General features: G+C 38.1%; 1 protein-coding gene across 1 annotated transcript; it reads left to right on the top strand.

The window, feature by feature from the left end:
- The first annotated feature begins 3,617 nt into the window (after positions 1–3,617).
- eef1e1 (eukaryotic translation elongation factor 1 epsilon 1) lies at positions 3,618–13,158 on the top strand. Its single transcript, XM_056738369.1, has 4 exons — positions 3,618–3,713; positions 4,264–4,461; positions 8,356–8,451; positions 12,296–13,158. Exons 1-4 carry the CDS (start codon positions 3,630–3,632, stop codon positions 12,437–12,439), a joined length of 522 nt encoding a protein of 173 aa, XP_056594347.1. The 5' UTR covers positions 3,618–3,629; the 3' UTR covers positions 12,440–13,158.
- The last annotated feature ends 10,999 nt before the right edge of the window (positions 13,159–24,157 follow it).

Raw genomic sequence — 24,157 nt, 5'->3', positions numbered from 1 at the left:
ACATTTATCTGAGCACCTAATCATTTCTGATTTAAGAGTTTGTCTACATTGTGTTCATTCTGTTATTTGGAAAAGCAATTTATTTTTTTGTTTGTTTATTTGTTTCCTTGTGGACCCGGATGTAATTGTGTCATCACAAATAAAAAACAAGAACAAATGAGTAGCATATGTAGGGATCTGTTGGAGATACATCCGGTGTATAGCTTATAATCTCTGCAATTATAGGGCAAAGCATGATTGTGATTTGAAAGAAGAAAATGACGGCGGATATATGCTGTCGCATCTTCCTGAAACGAGACACAACATCACAGAAGTGCTTTGTTTTCCTGTTTAGAATTTGTGGGTTGGGACATAATTATTGTGCATTGTTTTAAAGCAGGGTCAACCGCAGTCTCACAGAAACGCAAGCTTTCTCACTGTCTGTCCTTCTCAAAGAAAACAAGACGTCTTGGGATCGGTGACGGATAGTGATTTGACTGATGGGTGCACGAGAGGCGCACAACACTTCCAAAGCCACAGTCGCTTTCCATGATGTCACCCACACCTGGACTTTATAGAGTTAATAAGGAGGTTTGATTGATAGCTGACATTTCATTATGAGGGAGTCACGCAGTGATTGCGTAAATCCAAACCGACACGCCGCGTGAAGGACGAGCAGGAGGATGCTGGGAAACAGACAGCCAAGTGAAGCAGAGGGAAACTTGCTTCAGGACTCGGGAAACTCTAAACCCTTGCTGTCATTTTGATTTAAATTTCCAGGATTTAGATGAAAAACAATGAGTAAATACATATATGCTACTATAAACTGCACTGTAGCGCTTTCATCTGCTGTACAGTCGTGTCTGTGCGGACCGATGGCAAGATCACAGGCAGAATAGATACTTATGATTGCATGCAAACAAACATTGCAATGTTGTTTATACAATACATGCATGCAGGATGTAAAAATGAGTGTGGATTCTGTGCGGTGGGATATTCCTGTGAAGTTTCAAATCTCTTTGATCTTTATGATGGCTCTTGTTTCAGTGGACGCTTCCAAACAAGTTACAAGTCCTCATTGTGGCAATAAATGAACAAAGCTGCAGTCAATAATTTCTTCATCAAGTTTGCAAATTCTAGTGTTTCATGTTGTCCAATACAGGGGTTCTCAACCGTTTGGCTAAGGCCTCCCACTGCATTCAACAATAGCCTATTCAAAGGCTCCCCTCCCAATCACAAAAACTTAAATTTGACCCAATACAATATTTTAGGGTTTCACCTTAGACGTTTAGTAATTATAATATAATAAGTGTTTTAGTTAAATAAAAATATTTCAATTCTCATTTTGACAATTTTACATAATAGTCATCTTGAGACCCCCTTAGAACTCAGCTGGGGGCCCCTTGATAGGAACCACTGATATAATAGTATTAATGTGAGAATGGAGAGAGGCAAAAATAAATACAGAATCACATTTGATCTAATTTTATGACACAAATTAACACTTTTATACATAACATGCATTTTTTTTTTATTTACTGCTCTGGTGTAGATGTACTATTTCCCAATGTTGCAAAAGTCTTTGATGAAAAAAGAAACAGATATTTTAGTTTTGATAATGCAGTCGCTGAAAAAAAAAAAAAAACATACTGCTTAAAAAATTGTGGTCCTAATAAGAATAAACTACTGGATGACAAGCAGTCTGGCTTCAAAACAAACCACTCCACTGAGACGGCATTGCTATCGGTCACAGAAGCACTGCGGCTAGCCAAGGCGGAATCTAAATCCTCGGTCCTGATTCTGATAGACCTATCTGCAGCGTTTGACACTGTCAATCACCAGATACTGCTAGCAACCCTGTCATCACTAGGAATCACAGGCTCTACCCTCCGCTGGTTCAAATCCTACCTCTACGACAGATCCTTCAGGGTGTCATGGAGGGGCTCGCTGTCCACGGCTCACCACATGATCACTGGGGTCCCTCAGGGGTCGGTGCTTGGACCGCTGCTTTTTTCCATCTACACGACATCACTGGGACCCATCATACAGGCACATGGCTTCTCATATCACTGTTATGCCGACGACACCCAGATATACATCTCGTTTCACCCAGGCGATACCACTGTAGCAGCTCGCATTACAGCCTGCCTCGAGGACATCTCAGCTTGGATGAAAGACCATCACCTCCAGCTGAACCCTGCCAAGACCGAACTACTTGTGTTTCCGGCACACCCTACGGTCCAACACGATTTCAAAATCCATCTTGGCAATACCACAATCACCCATTCCAAAACAGCCAGGAACCTCGGAGTCATATTTGATGAACAGCTGTCCTTCAATGATCACATTGCAAAGACAACACGGTCATGCCGATATGCCTTATTCAACATTAGAAAGATCAGACCCTATCTCACGGAGCATGCGGCACAACTCCTTGTCCAGGCCCTGGTAATCTCAAGGTTGGACTACTGCAATGCTCTCCTTGCTGGTCTTCCTGCAAAGGCTATCAAACCACTTCAGCTGGTTCAGAACCTTCCAACAGCCCAAAAGGGCTCACATGACTCCCCTTTTCATCTCTCTTCACTTGCTACCGGTTGCAGCCCGTATCAGATTGAAGTCACTAATGCTTGCCTACAGGACTATCACTGGATCTGCACCGGCTTACTTCCACACTCTCCTGCACTCCTACACCCCATCAAGATCCCTGCGTTCAGCAAACCAGCGGCGGCTTGTATTGCCTTCCCATAAGGGCAGTAAATCCCTCTCCCGCTCTTTCTCATTCACAACTCCTTCCTGGTGGAACATTCTTCCTATCTCTGTCCGTTCAACCACATCTCTCACAACATTTAAAAAAAAACTTAAAATCCATCTCTTCTGTGAATACTTGACAAACAAATGAAAAAAAAAAATACACTAACCCTTTCTCTCAACAGGTAGTGGTCTAGCTTTTGTTGAAACCAGTAACTTTGTATTGGCACCTAATGTATTATGGCTCCTGTATGAACTATCACTTATTACTCCTAAACTCTTTGTATGTCGCTTTGGATAAAAGCGTCTGCTAAATGTCTAAATGTAATGTAATAATCTAGGCCTACTAATACTTGGGTGTGGAAGATTGGCACACTGTCTTCAGGGGGCAATCTTTTTCTATTTATTAAATGCATAGACTTACATGTATTAACAAACCTCATAACTGTTTATTAGTGTGAACAATAGTTGAATTAAAAGAGAAAAAAAATTGCTGCTCAGTTGGTGAGTTACATTACTAAAAAATGATACATTACGTAATAATAAATAGGCAAGTAGGCTAGTAACATATTTCCAAGAGAACGTTCATAAACAGAATAATTATCTATAAGCTATAAAAATAAATAAATAAATGCATACAATAAACTAAGAAAGGTCTTACCGTGCAATCATATTTATTTGAAATAAATTATTTAATAAATCATGCTTTTTTATTATTGTTGATGTTCAGTAAGTGGTAAAAGTTTGTTTTATTCACATGCTTTCCCACATACTGTAAATCACACATGTGAGCGAGCACATGGTCTGATCTGTCCACCATGACATGAGTGAGGGCGGGATTGTAGGATATCCCCCAATCAGCGATCGTTCTCAGTGAGAGGCTGGTTTCCGGTGTGACCAAGATGGCGCTACGGGAGCTGAGCTCGCTAGAGAAATGTTTAGGATTAAAGAAGCCTAATAAATACAGCACACAGGGAGAGAGGAAGGTGAATGCATACAGATATAAAGCGATCTGTTTCATGTGTGCGTAATTATCAGTGATGCGTTATAAAGACGTGTTTGTGTGCGGTTGTGACCTGTGTTAGCATTTGTCTGTATCAATGAATGAAAGATTGAATCGACAGTTGATGTATCTTTGTGAAATTTCTGATTTCAATTAGTAGCATCTTGTCTTTTTTAATCCCATACACTTATTTATAATCGTGTGTTGTATCAGAGTGAAGATCCTAGGTGTTACTATGACAGGTGGAACAATGGCACGCAAAACATGTTTACAACACTTCTTATTAGAATATAAATACGACATTAAAATTAAGTTAACTCAAACACACCAACTGCTTTTTGGGGTCACAAGAAGTTGTCATATCTGATATGATTTAATGAAGTTATTTTGTAATATGTGCATTTGTTGTATGCAGTGTGGATATACTCATGCTAATGTTTTGCTGAATTTTATAAAAAACACCTTCAGTGTTAGTACCAAAAGCTCCAAACGTCTTTTTAGTAAACTTGTCATATTTATTACTATAATTTTAGGTTCCTGTTCTCCAGAACAACAATGGAGCAGTGTTGGTTGGTCTGGTCACCATAGCGTCTCATCTGGTTCATGAGGCCAAGAAAACAGAGCTTCTGGGAAACAGTGCTGAAGAGAGAGCTTTGGTCCAACAGTGGCTAGAATACAGAATAGCACGAGTGGACAACTGTCCGAAAGATGAGCTCAAAGTTATCCTAAAGGTAACACCATTATGATTGTAACAACAACTATTAGAAATATATATTCTGCTTTATATGCATCACTGGTGTGTTTGTGATACTGTCCTCACACTGTCTACTGGTTATCCTTGTGTCAGATTTCTATACACCCTTATATACTTTTTCAGACGATTTTTATTTAGTTGGAATCTGAAATTATTTTCTCATTGGGAAACAGACGACTGAGAGTTTGTTTAAAAAAACACCAAATGTGTTGTGGAATTAGAACAGCTCTAATCTCTTGAGATCTGAATTTTTATCATTAACTTGATTTAGGGGTTGTCATGTTTATAATTTCACATCGTCTTTTTCGATCCCTTTGTAAAGTCTATAAATAGAATTTTAATCATGTTCAAAAGATTCGGATTTATGGAGATGACGGAGTCTGAAGAGAATGTATCTTCCATCAGATGACCCAGCATCTCTGCAGTCACATGACCAATAATAGTTGAGGTCTGGAGCAGAATCATCCAAACTGCACATTGGCTTTAATTGTAAACATTGAGGTTAGCAGGTGTCACGTGCTTTCCTGCGATCATCTCAGAAAGGTCTGTCAGTGGACAGTGAGGGTAAAGAGTCTTGTTAACACAGATGCTAAGCAGGAAGAAGGCTCTCGGCGGCAGCTGTCACTATGTGGTGCTGGGTTCTCTGTGCATGAGTCTGGAGCAGGGCGCTGCTGATCGCTGGTTAATAGTGGCAGTTTAAGCAGTAATGAAGGGCCGATTTTTGCCCAGAGCAGGCCACTGTCTCACAGTGTCACACAGCTGAAAGATCACAACATTTAAAGTGAGAGAAACTACAGCATGTAGCAACACTGAGACTGAAACCAAAAACTACAATGACTGGGATGAAACTCATACTGTGCAGGTGTAATGAAAAGCATGTCTCTTGCTGTCATTTGTGAGATAAACTCTGTTATGATGTCCATGATGCGGAACACAGAAAGAGCTTTCCTGCAGCTCAGTGTTTAGAACACTACGTTAACAACGCAAGGTTGTGGGTTCGATCCCAGGGGATTGCACATACCCATGTATAAATATATAGGATAATGCAATGTAAGTCACTTTAGATAAAAGCATCTGCCAAATGCATAAATGTAAATGTATAATCCAGGGATACAAATGAAATTGACTCTATACTGTGCTATAATGCCCTGGAATTTAAGAAATTTTGGATTAAATAATTAAAACATTTGAATCTTAATGCTTATGAAAGTAATGTTTTTCTCATTACGCTTTATTTAAAATATAAAATGTTAATAATTTTGATTTTAGCTCAAACGTTTTTGAATAATCACAATTTTGACCTGGGACCACATTCAACAATCTTTAGAAACGTTTTCTTAAAGGCGCAGTTTGTAGGATTTGAATGAATAACAAAGTTTAATAACTATTACACTATAACAAGTTGTGATTCGAATTGTGACTGCATCCGGTGCCGCAAGATGCTTGGCAACAAAAACATTTTTTGACTTATTGAGCGAAATATTAAAATGATTTTGGTATTTTTTTGTTTGCTATATTTTACCATTTTTTGCTATATTTTACCATTTTACCATGGGTGTTTGATTTTCATTGAAATTATGAAATTATTAGCATTATGATTCTAGCTGATCATGTGGTCCCTGACAAACATATGCTTGCCCACTCGGAGCGGACAGCCGCAGTTGAACAGAAGACATTGCTTGATGTGTTATGTAGTGTTTTACCAATAAAGCCTGTTCGGAAAAGTAAAGGGGGTCGCAAATCGGATGTGCCACATCACACCATATTTATAAAATTCAAACATTGTTTACTATAACCGCACACTCACTGGCTGCGGCGACGTTTCGCCACAACTCTGGATGCTGTTCCAAATTCTGCCAACGCACATAGTTTAACATTAAATTACATGCTGTTTGTCTGAATACTCCATTATACAAACTTACTTTATCCTAGACTGCACCATATATTTATCTGTTTGGGAAAAAACAAGTCATCAAAATCTACAGCATTAACAGTTTTGTTTGATATAGAGCCTGTTCCTTAAATTCCTTTCAATGAGCACCTATTTTTTTTTAATAAAAATACGAGCATAAGAAATACATTAAAGTTAGTCCAACTTGCATCATAATGTATGTGTCAGGTGCACCTCATCGTGTGGTGTCTAGCACAACTCGCACTTATCGGAGTAAAACAGATGGACAGTGTGATGACAAGAGGTTTATAACATCAATTATAATCAAGGATCAACTATCCGTTTTATAATAACTATAATAAATACGTTCCAATTTCCCTGTCTAAATGTTCTTAAGAAAAAAGATGTTTTGTTGTATTTGCATTATTATTAATTATGTAATCAGAGGCATAAAATATTCAAAATTTGATAACATAGAAAGACGTTTTTATAGTGACAGGCCTCCGACTTTTAAATCTCTTTTGTGATTACTGCTCCTGTAGTTAAATTGGAAACATGATGCTATTGACAGGTAATGACGCGATGTGTTAAAGAGGATCGTAACCTTGCTTTAAATGCAAATATATAACATTGTGCTAGTGGTTCTGGGATATTATAGTGCAAAAATTTTACATTTTGTACTCCTGAAAAACAGAACTTATATGTTGTTTTGCTACACACTAAAATGTATAACAAAGTTCAGTCACAAAAGCAGTATAAGTTTTTAGAGCATAGCATGAGTATATGAATTGGGACACTGTTTGTCTGCGTGTGTGCGTTTGTGTAACGATGGCTCATCTGAACACTGTTCACTGCCTCCATTAGCCCTCAAGACGGTATAGTGCAGAGTGCTGAAGATGCTCCTGTCCCCTGAGACCTGCACACACACCACCCCCGCTGTAGTATCTGACCTTAGGAAAGTTTCACTTTAAACTCTTGCTCGGTTAGTTGAGGAACAGGAGATGGACAGCCTACAGACACGTGTTACACTGCACTGTGTTCAAGTTGTGAGACCGCAGCCTGTGGATGTGTATATGATCCTCCTGATAGTTGTCCTAATAATCTGATACGGCTATGCATATACCTTCTGCATTACATATTGTAACAAGTTTTACACTTGTCATATGTTGTAATGAATTTTAAAAAATTATAAAACAATCTTGTCTGTCACCATTTTTTCATTTACAATTTTTGCTGTGATTTTCATGAGGCCTATAAATCGCCAGCTAGTGTAGACGCTTTTGAATTGCAGTATGTGTGACAGCAGCTTTCTAGTTAATAGCAGTGCTTGCTTGGTAATTCTTTAAATGTTTCAAAACTTTTTCAAATTCCTTTTGTGTTATTGTTTGGCAGTGCCTAAATGCTGTTTTAGAGTAAGTTTACTCGATGAAAAATCCGAAAACTTTTTCCTTTGCGTTTTTGAAAAGTTTCATGCACATGTGATAGCGTTATCAAAACAATCTTCATTTACACAGATCTGGGAAAAGAATAAAAACGCTTTATTATGCATGCCAGGCCAGTGGATTGCACTGTTGCGCTACCAAGAAACACTACGTGCCTGCGCACATACACATACCCTGTTTTAAGATAAAAGCGCTTTTAATACACTTTGTCGGCGTGTATGTTATATTTATTTAGTTTATATTTATAGTTTGTGTATATAAATACTATGTCTTCGCTGGTTTCAGCAATGCAGCAAATCTACATTTCGCTGGAGAAATTATAATAAGTATGTCACGCAGTACAAAAATTAAACATGGAGTCCGCCATTATTGTTTGGGAAATACTCGCGCATGCCTACAGACTGAACGCGTTAGCAATCAAAAACGTCGTTGTTGTGTAAATGAACAGCCAAAACACATAAAAAGTTTTTAATTTTGGGGTGAAAACTGTCTCGTGTAAACGGCCTCTTATTGCCCTTTCTTTTTATATTTTTTTCAGGAACTTAACCATTACCTGGAGGATAAAGTTTATATTGCTGGGAATGTCTTCACGCTGGCGGACATCCTGATGTACTATGGGATTCACCACATTGTTGTAAGTCTTTCCGTCGGCAGTAAACTTCAGTCATTCCAGAGGAATGAGACAGATCTAAAGTTAAAACCGTCAGATGCTTCAAGCGGATAAGAAACCTGATACAGCAGAAAAGATGAGACGCGAAGTGATGTCATTTCCCAGGACAGCAGCCAAGGAAGTTTAAGGAGCCTGAAGGAGCCCATTGAGAGGAAGAGAGGGAAGAAATGAGTATTAGAGAGAAAGGAAATACAAGATCATGCCTTAACTTGTTTGACTGATGGAGAATTGTCACAGCCTAGAAGGCATTGGTGTGTCACTTAGTTGAAAACGATAAGGTTAGTTAGACATAGTGGGTATAAAAAGTACTCCCTCCGCCCCGTGGAGGTTTCGATGTGATCTTGTTTTACAACATCGGGACCACACAGGGTTTGATTTAGCTGATTACCAAAAAAAATATTTTTGAATTAATTTAACTAAAACTTTTGTCTTGCAACAATCATTTTTGGTGAGTTTAACCCTCATTAAATAATTCCTTAGTTGCTGCTCCCTTGGCAGCAGTTCCAGCCTTGTGTCGATGTGGATTTAGTCTCTATCACAGATACGCTGTCCTTGTCACTGCTGTTTTTCCTCTTGTTTCCACAACTCTTTTTCAAGCTCGTCCATAATTTCTAGATTGCATTAGGATCTAGACTATACCATGCTCACTTTAGGACATTCACTGTTATTATTAAGATATCTCAGTGTAGCATTGCCTTTTATGCTTGGGGTCACTGGCAAACAAAGAAGTTGCAGATGAATTCATGGGTTTTTTTCCCCAGGATCTGTCAGTTCCCTACTTTCCTAAACCCCATTCTCAATAAACTGATGATGTCATATTATGTATAATGGTATTGATGGTCTGTCTGATGATGGGTTTTAGCTGTCATGAACTGTGACACCTCTCATTTGGCCTAAGAGTCTGGAGCTGATACAGTATATTTGTATTTGCAGTGACATTTCTAACTCTGATGGGTCAACAGTTGTTAATGCTCCGTTTCTTAATTGATGCCGAACTCTACATGAGTTGCTTGGAGTTCTGCAACTGCACTCACAAACCAGAAACTACATTTTCCATAAACAGTTGAGCTCAAAATTATTCATTCCCTAGGTAAATATGATCAAAGAAGGCTGTACAAATAACTGTATCATTAAGCTTTTGGGTATTTTATTTACCTTCTTTATGAATATTTGAAAAGTAACGAACACTTTTTTTCAAACATCGTTGGTCAGATTAAACAAAAATAGCTTTTAAGCAGCAAACACTCAAGATTGGTTTGGTGCACAAAGGGATAAAAAGTACCCCATGCCTCTGAACCCTTTAGAAAACGAGTGGGGAGAACTGAAAAGGAGAAACACTAACATGGAAATGGAAATCTGAAGGGTCTGAAGTGATTCTGGATGAAGGAATTGTCTGTGATCTCTTGTCAGGTGTTCTGTGTACTCATAAAGCATTATAATGTAGGTGAAGAGCTGTTATCTTGGCAAAAAGGAGGTTGTAAAAAGTTCAGAATAAAAGGGAATGAATAATTATAGAGCAATGTTTATTGGAGAAAAACATTAATTTCATAATGAGATTGTTGTTTAAAATTCCTGTTCTCGAAATTATGTTAATGGTTGACTTGCGATTACAAAGCCAGTAATTAAGACCGGTTGGTTAGCAATCAGCAAACATAGACTCTTCCCTATCAGCTCAAGCGAACCAGCACATAAGTAGACAAAGATTCTTACCTGAACCCATCTCTAAAGGATTACACACAAGGAAGGACGTAAGGTATTCAAGGGATCATACAGGTTTAAAACGATGCAGCCACGTAGCAGGCCTGATCCGTAAAGCAACGCTTCCAAATACACCTTCCCGGCAACTTCGGGAAGTGATTCAGTATCCCCGCTTGTTTACGTCGCACTCGTCACCTCGTTCGTTCCCAAATGCAATTGCTGCTGGCACGCTGGCTCTCTGCTAAACCTCAGCTCGCTGCAAACGCCAGCTCGCTGCTAATGCTGGCTCGTTGCTAGCGCTAGCTCACTGCTAACGGGAAACAACTGTTCAGACGCCGGCACCAGTAAACATAGGCTAGTATTTCGACCCAATCCAATAAAGATACGCTCAATGCCAACATGTTAACGTTTCAATGGCTGTACAATCATCTTGGGGGAAACAATTCATTCTGTCGTTCCATGCAGCAACGTTGACTATAGTCAACCCCTAATTCCATGATTCAATTCCCATACTTTACAATGTATGAAAATATATATGATTATAAACTGAGTTTATTAGTGTTTGAACCGCTGAATTTCGCTGTCACGCAAGAAGCTGGGTGAGAACAATCCTTTGATAATACATTTAGCTTTATCCACTGTAGTGCCGCAGCACCACTACACTCATGATTGGCATATCCCTGTCTGAACGGGCGCACCGTTCAGCGAACGTCAGTCAAACAACATAAAACTTCTGAAGATTAGTAACATAATCGGCACTTCCGAAAGGGATTGCTCGTTGACCAAAAAATTTCCGCATTATCCAACGGGATACGTTTCTACACGTGGTGCCGTTCTCATTTACATCTTGCCCAAATAACGCACCCACCCCTTACCTTTAAATGTGCAATTTATAACAATTTCGCAGTAAAATATCCAAAAACCACTTGGCAAGTGTTATATATATTTTGTTCAGAAGAATACAACATCTCAAATCCTTCCATCTACTTGTAAATCGCGAGAAAATTGCCATTCTAAACAGTGACACTGTGCTTTGCAGTCGCCTGTCAATTGTGTTATATCCATGTTACCCTTTGCTACCGCCTTTACTGACGTAGAAACCACATGACAACAGTTTCTTGGACCAAGGCGGAAGTAGTGTCCAGTGTCCACTTATTCACTAGCTTGTTTCGAGCAATCACTTATTTATGGATCACAAAAATACGAAACATTTATAAAACTTTATAACTCTACTTCATCCGCTAACATGATTTTGCGTTCCTGTCTGATTGATGGCTGTCAGCGGTGGTGTTGAAGACAACAGATCCCATCATTTCCACATGCCTTCACAGCGTCATCAAGCTACGGCATTGCTGTTTTGATCGTGCGCCCTCTAGCGGCGGTTGTTACAAACTGTAGCTTTAAGCTACACAAACATTGGCACGCACCAGTATATTACCAATTTATCGTATCTCGTCTGCAAACCTGAACACAACCGTATCTTGGAATCGCAACCCAGTCGCAATGTTAACTCTGAAATATTTAATTGTTTTCGACGCATAGCAACTTGAAGATATAACAGAATTTCACAAGTCAATTTACAATGCCCCCTTAGAGGTTATAACCAAATGGATATCCACTCTTCGCAGAGGCTACCACACGAAGCACACCACACGCACTCTCAATGCCATGTTAATCCTGGCGTTCCTTGGTTTTCTCAGAGGTTCGGAATTCACCACTACATCTCACTTCGATCTTTCAGAAGATCTAAAGGCTTAATGATGCAGATTTATTGTTACAGTCTTCTTTGATCATATTTACCTGGGGTATGAATAATTTTGAGCTCAACTTTACATTAAAATCCGTATTTAATGTTATAAAGATCCAAAACTCTGGTCATCTTTTAACCAGTCATGTAATTTTTACAACTAAAATCTTAGTAACATGGTTTTCTTTTAAATCTGTGATCAAATAACAATTTAGTTGAATATTTTCAATAAGACACATGATGTTCATTGTGATTGTAGAGCAATAAGCTGTGAGTTCAGCTGAGGTAAAGTTTCTTTTGTGGATGACTTTGTAGTGATATTCAGATTTTTTTTCATAGTCTCGTTTTTGTTCTCTTTCTCAGGTGGAATTGGCTATACAGGAGAAGGAGCGTTATCTGAACGTCACCAGATGGTTTGATCACATCCAGCATTACCCAGGCGTAAGGCACAATCTGCCTCCTGTGGTCGTTCTGAGGAACAGAGTTTACCCAAGTGGTCATCACTAAACACCACGACTTTATTGAACTTTATCGTCAGTTGTTACGTAAAACTGACCTTGGGGTCCCTACATCAGTTCTGACGCAATCCCAAATCTTCAGGACAAGTCAAGCAGAGCTGGTCTTTTTTTGTTTTTTAGTCTTTATGTGAAATTAGTTTATTATGAACAAAGTTTCTTTGTTCTGGCTTTATTTAAATTCAGTGTGTCAGGGTACCAAGACTTCACAAGCTGAAGGAAAAGAGTGCTTTTGTGATCTTTGGAAGGCAATAAACTCTAATAATGTCAACTAAATAAATACATGAATTTTATTTCCGAGAATGATTGAAATAACCAAGTTGACTCTTGTTGTTTTACTAGCATACACCTGCTTTATCCACATTGATCTTTGGTCTGAATAGGAAGCAGTTTTATGGAAGATCTTTGGATAAAATTAGATTTGTCAGGACATTAGACCATATTAAAAAGGGATATTGCTTTTCAAGTAAGGGAGACTAATTTCAGAAAAAAAATATGCAAAATTATGGATTGTCTGTATATTTAACAGTGAAAAATCTTAATTTAATCAAAAATCCTTTATTTAATATCTGCCCTGCATATGCTGACAGTTTATTTTTGTTATACATTATTTTTTTGTAAGCCGCTTTTTGTCTATGTTTTCAAGTTTGTGTTAATTCATGCCAACACTATTGTCCTGTGCCAATAAAAAAAAAAACATGTTTCAGATTCCTTAAGATCTATGACACATCCTATTTTTGCAGAATTCTAAGAATTTTCTTCTGACATACAGTGTGTCCATAATGGAACCACAGTGGAACAAAGCGATGTGTGTTTGTGAAAGTGAAGGCTGGAGAATTGAAACATCTCACAGTCATCCGAACTGGCCTTGTGACCAGATAATGGAGAGATGCACAGTGGACCCTCTTGTCTGCCTGTTTATTTCTGTCTCCAGATTTAATTGGGGGGCTAATGTGAAAGAAACTTCCCTCATCAACATGAAATTCATCAAATCTACAAAAGATGATCAGACCACATCTAGCAGATGTTCATGAATGCTTTAAAGAGATTTCAGATTTGAACAGATTTTGAAACATTAGTTCAGGTGCCGTGGGGTCACTGCACCTCCAGCATGGAAATTAAGTCATGAATGATCCTAAGAATCCACAGCAGGAGATTTTAAGCATGTGCCAATTAGTTTCGGCCTTGCTCGCAAAGTTTGAGGCACTCTTCATGGGCGGACTTAAAGCTTCTGCTTTCTTGCTGAGTTTTATAATTAATTTCCTGCAGCTCTTAACAAGTCAAAGTTCAATAGGTTTGGGGTGTCAGCTCTCACATAGGGGTTCGACTCACAGCGTCCCACAAGGTTAATAGACAACGAACCACCTATTGCTTTCTCAAAAGGCTGCAGGGCCTTTGAGAGAGCGAAGAGCGACAACACCAGGTTCTAGACTGTTACACTTCGATTTTGCCATTCCTTCAAACCAGCTGGATCTTCAGTGAAGAAACTTTACTGTATGTATCTCAGCGGGACGACAGTGCAGCAGATCTGGCGAGTCTGCTCAAAGAAATTACCAGACTTTCCTGCCGTACAGCTGCGACATACAGACACACTGGGATTTTGCCAGTCCGCGTTTGTTTACATCGTGTCCCCCACAGTGCTTGAAGTTTCAGCAACTGTTCATTATGTCTTGTTATCAAGATACATAGCTGCATGTCAGATGAGATGTGTTGCTTTGAAAACACGAGACCCTGATTGATTCAACCAAACTATCAGTATTGCGTGGGGCGCGATAACACAGGGTAAACGGTTGTGACAGCTCGCGTGTTATCTGCATTCAACAGGACGTGACAGTTCTACCATGCACTCATAAAGCAGGCATCTGATTGTCTACCGCAATTACTTGACTGAAGCAAAACAGGAAGAAGGAATAAAGTTACATGGTGGTTACGCGTCTATGCGCAATTTATAGCTTTACGTTTGCGAGAGTCAAATTTAAGATGAAGAACGCTTCATTTTTAGGCTGTATAATTGTCAAAAACATTACTGGCTTTGTGTCTCAACATGTCTCTAAGGCTAGGACATTATACATATGCAGCTATGCATGTTATTGTGGAATGTGCTCTTCGGAGCTAAACACAAAAATCAAAGGCCTGTCAATCTTCCTTAGCATTGAAAATGCATAATTACCACGCATTGGCTCAGTATGTAGTGCAATGCTTTATATTATTTGGGGCGTCCCTTTACCTGGAAGTAAAGCCCTGCAATACGATGGCACAAAGATCGCAGATGCGCAGTGTTTTCTGGATGCTTCTTTCTCACTTCATCAATCACCGAAAGCATCTAATGTAAAAGAAGGTATCAAAGTACATGTGTGTGACCCCAGGCACCATCTTGGCACCTTAACATGGACACGGATGACAGATTTTTCCAGAAATAGACTCTCTGCTCCACGGAGCCCTGGCCCAGCTGCACAAACTGGCTCCTGAAAGGAATATGTGGGCCTTGTGCACCATGTGTTGAGATGCTCATTTAAGGGGTTGTGGATTTGGCTTGAGGGTACCAGAGGTTTGGGAAAAAGATGGTAAAGAACATCCTCCTGGAAGTCAAGAGATGTTTAAGGGCCAGGCACACAGGGTGTGTATGCATTCGCTGTATTTTTAGTCATGTGCTTCAGTGTTACAGTCTATGGCAGACCCTTAAACCGAAGGTTAAAAAAGCTGTGAAATTTGGCACAATTCTAGGGAAGAGTCTCAATTTCTGCTTTGCCGAATATGGGGTTTCTATCTCAAATCCTCTAGGCCACCAGCAGTTCAAACTAACCCGTGAAACCAAATATGATATCTTGGAATCGAACAAGATCAATTTGGTTTTCCTATCCGTGCAACCAGATTAAGATTTCAAGTTTCTCCAAATCTTTTATTAAATCTTCCTCATAGTCAGATCCTCCTTGAATGACTTTCAAAATGTATTAACCATTTTGTAAACCAAACCATTGGTTTAACAAAGGATGGTGACGCTAACACCACAGTATCTGCACAATATTGCTTTGAGTAATTCTTCCATGGATCTGGCTTCTTTTTAGGACATATTCTGTATGCCCGGTTTCACAGACAAGGCTTAGGGCTATAGTTATAGTTGTCTTATATACTGTCTTAACTGAAAATAACTTGCTCTGGCAAATCTTAAACTATATCAGTGCCATGGTTTGATGCACACCAGCTATGTTATTTTTGGCATTTTTCAATCAAAGGGACTTAAATATCCTAATTTAACTTATTACGGCATAGTCCTGGTTTAAGCAAATCCTTGTCTGTGAGTACAATCTTTTCCAAAGTCCGCTATAAAATCAATAAAAATGCATTTGTAATTCCATCTCACAGTAACTATTTTATGGTGGCCACTTATAAGGAAAAAAAGTATTAAAATATAATGGCTATAAAATTGGCAAGAGATTGTTTTGGAAGTTCTGTTCTTTGGATTGTGCTTAAACTGTGCCTGTCGAATCTGTTGAATGCAGTTTTTAATTTCAGCCCATTCTGAATTTCATCTTGAAACTTAGAAATGTTCTCTTACAGTCTTTGCTCCAGAGAAAACATCACAAGAAAAGTTCAATGAAATATTGAACTTTTTACAAATGTTTGATCAAAAAGTTTTATTCATTTTCTAACTGTTTCCATTTTGCTTGCATCATCGTCGTCTTCGGCTTTTTAATTCAAATGTGAGATTGTGAGTACAAACTGGAAGGTTTTTTACAATGCAACCGAACAAATCAAAGACTCTGGATGACCAGATAGTAGGGCTCAGTTTATGTTCAGGAAGAAAAGCTGCAATTGTAACTCTCCACTTTATACTCTCATTTCACAAACAAGAGGGTATCTGCTTTCATATATAGCCCACCTAGCTTCAGTTGCCCATTTCAACCCACAGGTCTTGCCAGAGAACTTAAACAAGATCTCCTGTCTTAATGTTTTCTGAAAGGATGTCTCGGGGTGCTGTGAGAAGTGATACTGAACGTAATTCCAAATGAAATGGAATGACAAAGAGAATAGTTTTTTCAAGCTCTTTGGAGCTCCAGAGGCATTAGTACTGATAGACCAAAGTCCAGCCTGCAGTTGTTTATCAGAGTTCACGTGTCACGGGCAGTGCAGTGCCCTCAGTCATAGCTGGCCAACGGTCACATAACATCTCATTAGCAAATCTTCCATTCATATTTGTCACATCGGTTGTGAATTTTTAATCTGCGCTTCATTACAATTCAGGTTTTAATTCGTCCTGACTCATTAATTTCAACCTGGAGAGAAATTAAGAGTTGCTCTTAAAGCCATGTAATCTTAGTCCTGTTATATTTATTTAAATTAAATCATAAAGGTTTGACAGAACAACGCTGACTTAACTGTTGGTGCTACTATTATTTGTTTTCTAACTGTCCTATATACCGTCCCTATGCATGTTAACAAGCTACTAAAGCATTTTTTAAATCAAATCACATAAAGGCCTAGACATTATTTAATACATTTAAAGAAACCAAAAATGAAATAAGATAAATTATTGCACCAAAATGCTCCTGAAATAATTTGAATATTAAATATACAGATTACTAATACAATTATAGAAAGCACATATCAAAATGGCAAAAAAATACAGTCCACTTAACTCTTTTAAAATATTAATTAACTACAACAAATCAACCAAAATCTAGCAACAGCCTTTCATTTTCAATTTTCTGTGATTTTTGAGTGCATTTTGTTTCAAGTGTGCGTTCATCTCAGGCTTGAGAACAGTGATAAAGAGACGCACATTGCCCAGAACTTTATCTTATCTCTGTGTTTGATGCTTTCAGCAGGCACATCAGCGGCTGGCAGTCAGACGGCTCTTTTCTAATGGATTAACCTTGACAGGACATGCTTATGAACCAGAAGTGTACCTTTTACTCCTGCATGACTGTGTCCCTGATGCACAGCCTGCACTGTTCACTGCGCTGTGTGCATGTCTGCGGGCATAAGACTGCTATCCATGCATTCTAAACATACATACACAAGCCGAACACATGCTTTGACCCCCCAACCCCCACTGCTACACATTGTCCTCCATAACCTGCTAAAATTGTATTATAATATATAATAAAAATGTACTTGCATTTTAAATTACTTAAAATATTTATTATTTACCATTTATAAGGCTATATTTTTTGTAACAATAGTGAATGCATAAACTAAGTTTGTGTTAATTAATGCATTCATATAAACAAACACGGCATAGTTGCAGTATTACTTCAATGAAAATAACTGATTCAAAATGGTTGAATTATAAAATTGCTTTGGAACAGTTCTGGTGAAGCAATAAAGAGCATGTCTATGTTCTATATAGACCTCATGTCTTACTCTATATTCTTTATAGTCCCTATTATGTAATGACACCCATCCAAAGCTGATTCAAACATTTTTCACATATCTGTTGCTTTCGTCAATATATAAAACTCCTAAAAAAGATAAAGTAAAATAGCCTATATTAGTCTTTGTTAATAAGCGCACTATAACATTTGTCACGTCTAGTTTCAGAAACATCAACAGTGCCTTCAGTGATGTGCGGTGCTGTAGGCTTGAGTGGAGGAAGTGATTTTTGCACTTCACACCAGAGAGAAAGACCTGTGGCTGTCAGGAATCTGCTTCATTTCACTGAAGCCCTCAGTCCTTCACCTCAAGGGAATCATATTGTAAAATGAGCCATCATCTGCTTGTTAGCGACTCCTTGTTTTTCATTTTTCAGCCTATATTTAAGCGCACATGACAAACTGCTGATACTCGGGCCTTTGAAAAACAGATACGCTCGAGGCTGCCATGAAATCGACATTTTCACCCGACTGCAGGGCGTGAGGACACAGGACAAAGCCGCCTTTATTGCGCGGGTGGAGGAGATGGGGCATTATCTCGTGTTGTTCACATCATTTTTCTTAACTCTTCATCATCGCCACACTTGTTATGAGGCTGCACTCCTGAACGCCTCCATTCCTAAGCCAAAGTGTTTCAACTGAAAGCACTGCATGTGGCCCCCAAGGGTCCGTATACTGCTCCCAAATCAAGGATGTTTGTGATGAGTTTACCGAGGCTGGAAAAGGTTACAAAAGTATTTTATGCCAAGTCTCTTAAGTCGCTAACACACCCGTACAATCCACTGTCATCCATGCCAAACTTGCAAACCTTTAACATCTGCTTAAATGTGTGGAACTGATGCATACTTGTGTAATGATTGATTTTCCTTTAGTAAATTTATATAAATGTATGTCTTAATTCATTTCCATCACTGCACTGAACATGCAGGGGTTTTTTTTATCTCAAAAACATGCTAATGTGACCCTCTCTCTGACAGTTCCTATTACCACCCTTGAATAAATGTAGTGTGGTCTGTAATGTAATTTCATGGCATGTTTCTCTGTAAATAAACAGATGATTTGGATCTGAGAGATAGGATAAGAATGAAAACCGTTGCGTTAAAAACAACACAGTCTATCCTTAGCTGCACACACCTGTGTGTCTAGTTAAGAACAACACATTTTTGTTACTTTTATATTATACTTGTGTTTTGTCTTTTCTTTATTTAACACACAAACACATAACGTTTTAGAACTCCAAAACATAAAAATGTGACCACTTCCTTTTTAAGAGTGCATGATAACTGTCCCAAAAGTAAAATTTGCACCATTTTCCTCACAGAATGCGTGTCCAGGTTGTTCGGTCAACAACTGTCGATTAAGTGAATTAAATCGTCATTAAATTGCTAGATGTGTGCATGTGTTTGTCCATATCCAAGGCATGAAAACTCTCTGAAGCCCGAGATGCTGGAATAGGCTCCAGTCCCCTGCAGTCCTGCAGGATAGACTAATTCTTAGAATGTATAGATAGCTTATTTTAAAGTGGCAGAAAAAATAAAGAGATCGCTCCAGTTTTGCTTTTAGTCAGCATTTATTGCCGTCATTCCACTCCAGTTCTGCTGTATTTCAACAGAAACAAACCTCAGGAATTAAATAGTCACCCAACCGTAATGTGAAATAACAAAAAAATGCAAAGATACATGCCATGTATTTACTTTCAAATTGATCCTTAAACATGTAAAAACATGTTGTTTGAACAAGCATGTGAACTTGTTGTAAGTATTCAAGATCTGCAAGCATTGCGTCTTTTTGAGAGTTTGTCCTTTTTAAATTAATGCAAATAAAAACAATATATCTTATGAAATTTGGGTGAGATGCATCATAGTTTACAGAGTGAAACAGAAACGATATGTTGATTTAAACCTGAACTGATAAATAGTCAATTCTGTAAGAAATGTGAAAATATTGAAAAGAAAAAAAAATTGAAAAGAAAAAATCAATACAGTAATAATAGAAACTGTATAATAATAAAATATAAAGTTAAAATTTTTTGTTTACTTATTATCATGTAAATATCTTATGGTATGTTGGCTAGAAGAAAGTCACGTAGGAGCTTTTTGCACAAGGATAGTTAAGTGTGGGTCTCTCTCACCAGTGAGCATAGAGCAGGGAAGAAATTATGTTTAAACCTGCTTAAAATGTAAAACAACATAGACTGACTATACATCTTTTTATTGTTGGTGATTTTGTTGCTGTTTTTTTTAATTAGCATGGCAGAAGAATTATTAAACATGTGTGTTATATAAAAGAACAGTCAGTTTATTGGCTTATTGTTTTATTCCCTGTTTGTTTAAAGTATACATTTAAGCAGGAAATGTAAAATTAGGCTATAACTGCATTGCAAAAAATGAGACACTATATGAACATCTCTCCCAGGTGACTGCTGAGAATGAGGGATACATATGAACTACCTCAGACTTTGTTTACTTGTATGCATGCACTCCCTCATTCTGGTGTGAATATTTGTGTATCCTGAACGTGTTTATGCACTGCAGCATTATTTTTTAACAGTCATCGTTTGGCGAATATGATTAATTTATAGAAATTAGGATGAATTAAAACACTTTATATTCATTCCCTGTTCAATATGTTGGTACACATCACTCGAGTCTTTCCAGATCTGTGAGTTAATTTGACAGCTCACGGGGTGTTTTGGAGTCTCCTCTGTTAGACAGGTACCCTAGGGCGAGCCAGCTGGATTGTGGATGCTACAGATTTGGCTGCAGCTTCGTGCTGGGTGTCATCTGTCTGCGCGCTCCGCCGCTGCATGGCTGTTTTTTTGTCCTCCTGACATCATGTGGATGAGCAGTTTGTGCCTTGCAGGGTTTGTCTTTCCAGGTCTGCCATCAAACTCAGCCAGCGAGCTCCTAATCCGGCGCGGCACCGCTCCCAACGCCGGCACCCTGGGCACCCCCGGCACACGCGCGGGAAACCGCGGGCCACTAAAACTTCCACAAGCGTCAGAGGAGATCGCAGCACTCCTACACGCGGCTGCGGAAGGAAGGGTAGAGGTGGCGTGGGGAGTCGCTGCCAGAGGACTTGTTTTGCTCACACACGGAGAATGTCCCCACTTTCACCGCAGGAATGTCACTGCCGATTGCGCGCTCCGCAAGAGACGCGCACTTCCACAGGTTTGGGCATCTCTCCGCCTGTTGCCGGCAGTTTGACTCGGACACCGACGCAAATCCGCGGGGTGAAGTGACAGGGACAAGTCCACACACACTCGCGCGCGCATGCATGTTCCGTGCCCCTCAAATGTGCTGTGAACATTAATTGTGAAAGACACGATGATTCCACCCAAAGAGCTTTACAGTTTAGCATCGCCAGACGGGGCTGACAGGATTGCTTGGCTTGCCAGAAAAGCACATGATGATAAGTACATATGTTGATTCTCAGACTACAGGAGGGGTCCAGTGGACTCTATTCAGCCCCGAGAGAACGCACAGACACCGGCCGTGATGGGCCGCATCTCTATTTCTATAACTCCCTCTCTCTCTGCTGGACTCTCAGGGGGTAAAACGGTAACAGGATTGGTGACCTGCTCTTTTGCCCAGGGTTGGCAATGACTGACGAAGAGATAGGCAGAGGAAGAGAGTCAGACAGGCTGCTCAGCCACAGGATGAGAACTCTCACCAGGCTGCAGGTCATTGAGATCCTCCACCTGTTTCACGCCACCATCAGCCAGCGGCACGAGATCAAGACCTGAGCGAGAAAACGAATATAAAAGACAGCTAGAGCAAGTAAACAAGAGAATGAGAGAGAAGGAAAGCCATTCAGTGCAAAATAATGATCCCCATAGGGTAATGAGATCCATGGCCAGAGATGGCAATGAGGGGAAGATGTGTGCGTGTGTGTGGCCCTGTGGGTATGTTTCGTGTTTTAAAGCATATCTCAGACCTCCATCCAAACACTTTGTTCACTACGTGTTCACTATGCGCTCTAGGAGTCAATAGCTCATCTGAAGTCAAGTCAGCACATTATAAACACCCTCGACTTAACATTCACAAATACAGCTCAAGCTATATGTTTATTATATTCATGATTTAATTTTTATATTTAATTATTTTTCTTGAGAAGAATGTTTTACAGCAACAAAGTATTTTCTTATTCTTATATGAACCTGAATTCTGAATTAAAGAATGTTAAAATACAATTTTACATTTGTAGGAAAGTGACACATTCCATTTCAGACTAATGATCCATTTTGTATAAATGCAGGAATAAAATCAATCAATAGGTAATGTTATATGTAGATATATGTAGAGAAGATGATCAGAAATGCAATCCTTCTATTGAACGTCAAACAAAAACAGGACTTCATTAGAAACTCGGAAAGTTATCCTTCTCTAACTTTTCCAGCGTATCCGTTCTTTGTCCTTGTAAAACCTTTGTTATTTAATTAAGCCTCATATTTTATTTGGGAACTGAAATTCCCTGAGGCCATTTTAATAGCTCAAATAACACAATGTACTTTAATATTGTTGTATCAGGTTGATACTTTCTGACTTTCTCAGACTTTATAAAAATATATAATGAGGACATTATAATTATAGATAACATGCTAAATGACCTCCATTAAAAATGTGCTTAACTTCTTTTTTCAGGGTCTCTTGATTTCCATGTGCTGTTCTTATTATCATTTGTTTTATGTGTTGTTGCTGGATTCAAACCGAAACATTTTCTAGACAGTAAAATGTATATTTTGTAACAGAAGGTTAAATCATTGATGTCTGACAATTTGTTTTTTATTAGGTCTGATGAATACACTATAAAATAATACAAATACAGTACACGGTCCTTTTGCACTTACTATTTGCAACACAACATGAGGGTTATTGTTAGTATTGTCCTGTTATTATTTACTAAACTATATATGATAATACTGAGTGACAGCACACAATCTCATTACAGCAATAATAAGCGCGTCTACATAAACCTTTACACTACTGAACGGAAAATATATATTCTCAGGACCCCACGAAAGTCCCTGTTTACATTTTTCTTCTGAAATATACTTGTTTATTTAAGACATTTAGTACATTAAGACTATGTACATTGTCATTTATTGATTATTAATGTTTGAGTATGTTTCTACTCTAACCCAGCTTTATCAAATTAACATTTATAAACTATACAACAGCCTGAATGATAACAAAAAGTGTTTTTTTTACTCTCTTCTGTCAATCTCACAATGCTATGGTTCAGTACACACTTTTACTATTACTCAAGAAATCATGTCATGACGTGATGCAGAAACACAACAATCAAATAATACTTTGTCTCCATCTAGTGCCTATGGATATTGTTTTCAAAGAAAGATTGAATAGCCTAAAAATCTGATATAGTAATCAAGTGGTCTCTCATATACTATTCCTAACTCATTTCCAATCATGGGAATAATTTAATGTGTTGTGTTTAATATTGATCTGTATAAACACTGTACAATAATTACATTTAATGTGTGTGACATGGTCTTATTAAAAGTTAACTATTATACATGATAATACTAAAATACTTTCATTAACCCTGTTTTCTACTTCTATAAACCATTGAAAAATTAGTAGAATTCCTAGGCATTTTAATATTTTTAAACAATACTAAAGTAAATTAGTAAGCTTTCCTGTAGCTCAGTGGTAAGAGCATTGCGTTAACAATGCAAGGTTGTGGGTTCGATCCCAGGGGATTACAAATACCTATGTAAAATGTATATGATAAAGCAATGTAAGTCACTTTGGATAAAAGCGTCTGCCAAATGCCTAAATGTAAATGTAAATGTAAATAACAAAGTGTAGTATTTTCTACATTTTTACTGTATAGTCAATACTACAAAGTACTATAGTTTACATGTTATATTATACTACCTTTAGAGTGTGTGTGTATATATGTGAATATATATATATATATATATATATAGTATATGCAATTTAGGTTATATAATATTTAGGTTATATTTAAAAAAAATGGTGACTACATTTCATTAAATTCATACAATATTTATCGTATATATTAGTATGATTTATGTTAAATCCTCTTTCATTTTAGGATAATATATAATATGATAACATATAAACATAAGAATAGCTTTAATTAAAAACAAGATTTCACATATAATATTTTACTTTTAGTGGCCTGAAATAAAGGAATATAACATAAGCAACGCTGATCTAACGTTGGTCTAGAATGTTAAACGAATATCTTTAAAGATCTTTAAGAGCCCGTGAAGTGTACCACGACCACAACACAGTTGAGAAGGAACCTTTATTTTGATACGATTGTCAAAGCTTTTATTTTGAAATTGC

This window comes from Triplophysa dalaica, chromosome 23 (genome assembly GCF_015846415.1).
Source record: "Triplophysa dalaica isolate WHDGS20190420 chromosome 23, ASM1584641v1, whole genome shotgun sequence".
Lineage (NCBI taxonomy): Eukaryota > Metazoa > Chordata > Actinopteri > Cypriniformes > Nemacheilidae > Triplophysa > Triplophysa dalaica.
The sequence above is the reverse complement of the archived record's forward strand: the minus strand, read 5'-3'. Positions and strand labels throughout refer to the sequence as shown.

What these genes read in the sequence shown, in the direction of transcription:
- eef1e1 (XM_056738369.1), top strand. Translation starts at nt 3,630, where the DNA reads ATGGCGCTACGGGAGCTGAGCTCGCTAGAGAAATGTTTAGGATTAAAG. An exon ending in GCACACAGGGAGAGAGGAAG is followed by an intron (nt 3,714 to 4,263) that starts GTGAATGCATAC and finishes CTATAATTTTAG; the next exon opens with GTTCCTGTTCTCCAGAACAA. An exon ending in AGCTCAAAGTTATCCTAAAG is followed by an intron (nt 4,462 to 8,355) that starts GTAACACCATTA and finishes TATTTTTTTCAG; the next exon opens with GAACTTAACCATTACCTGGA.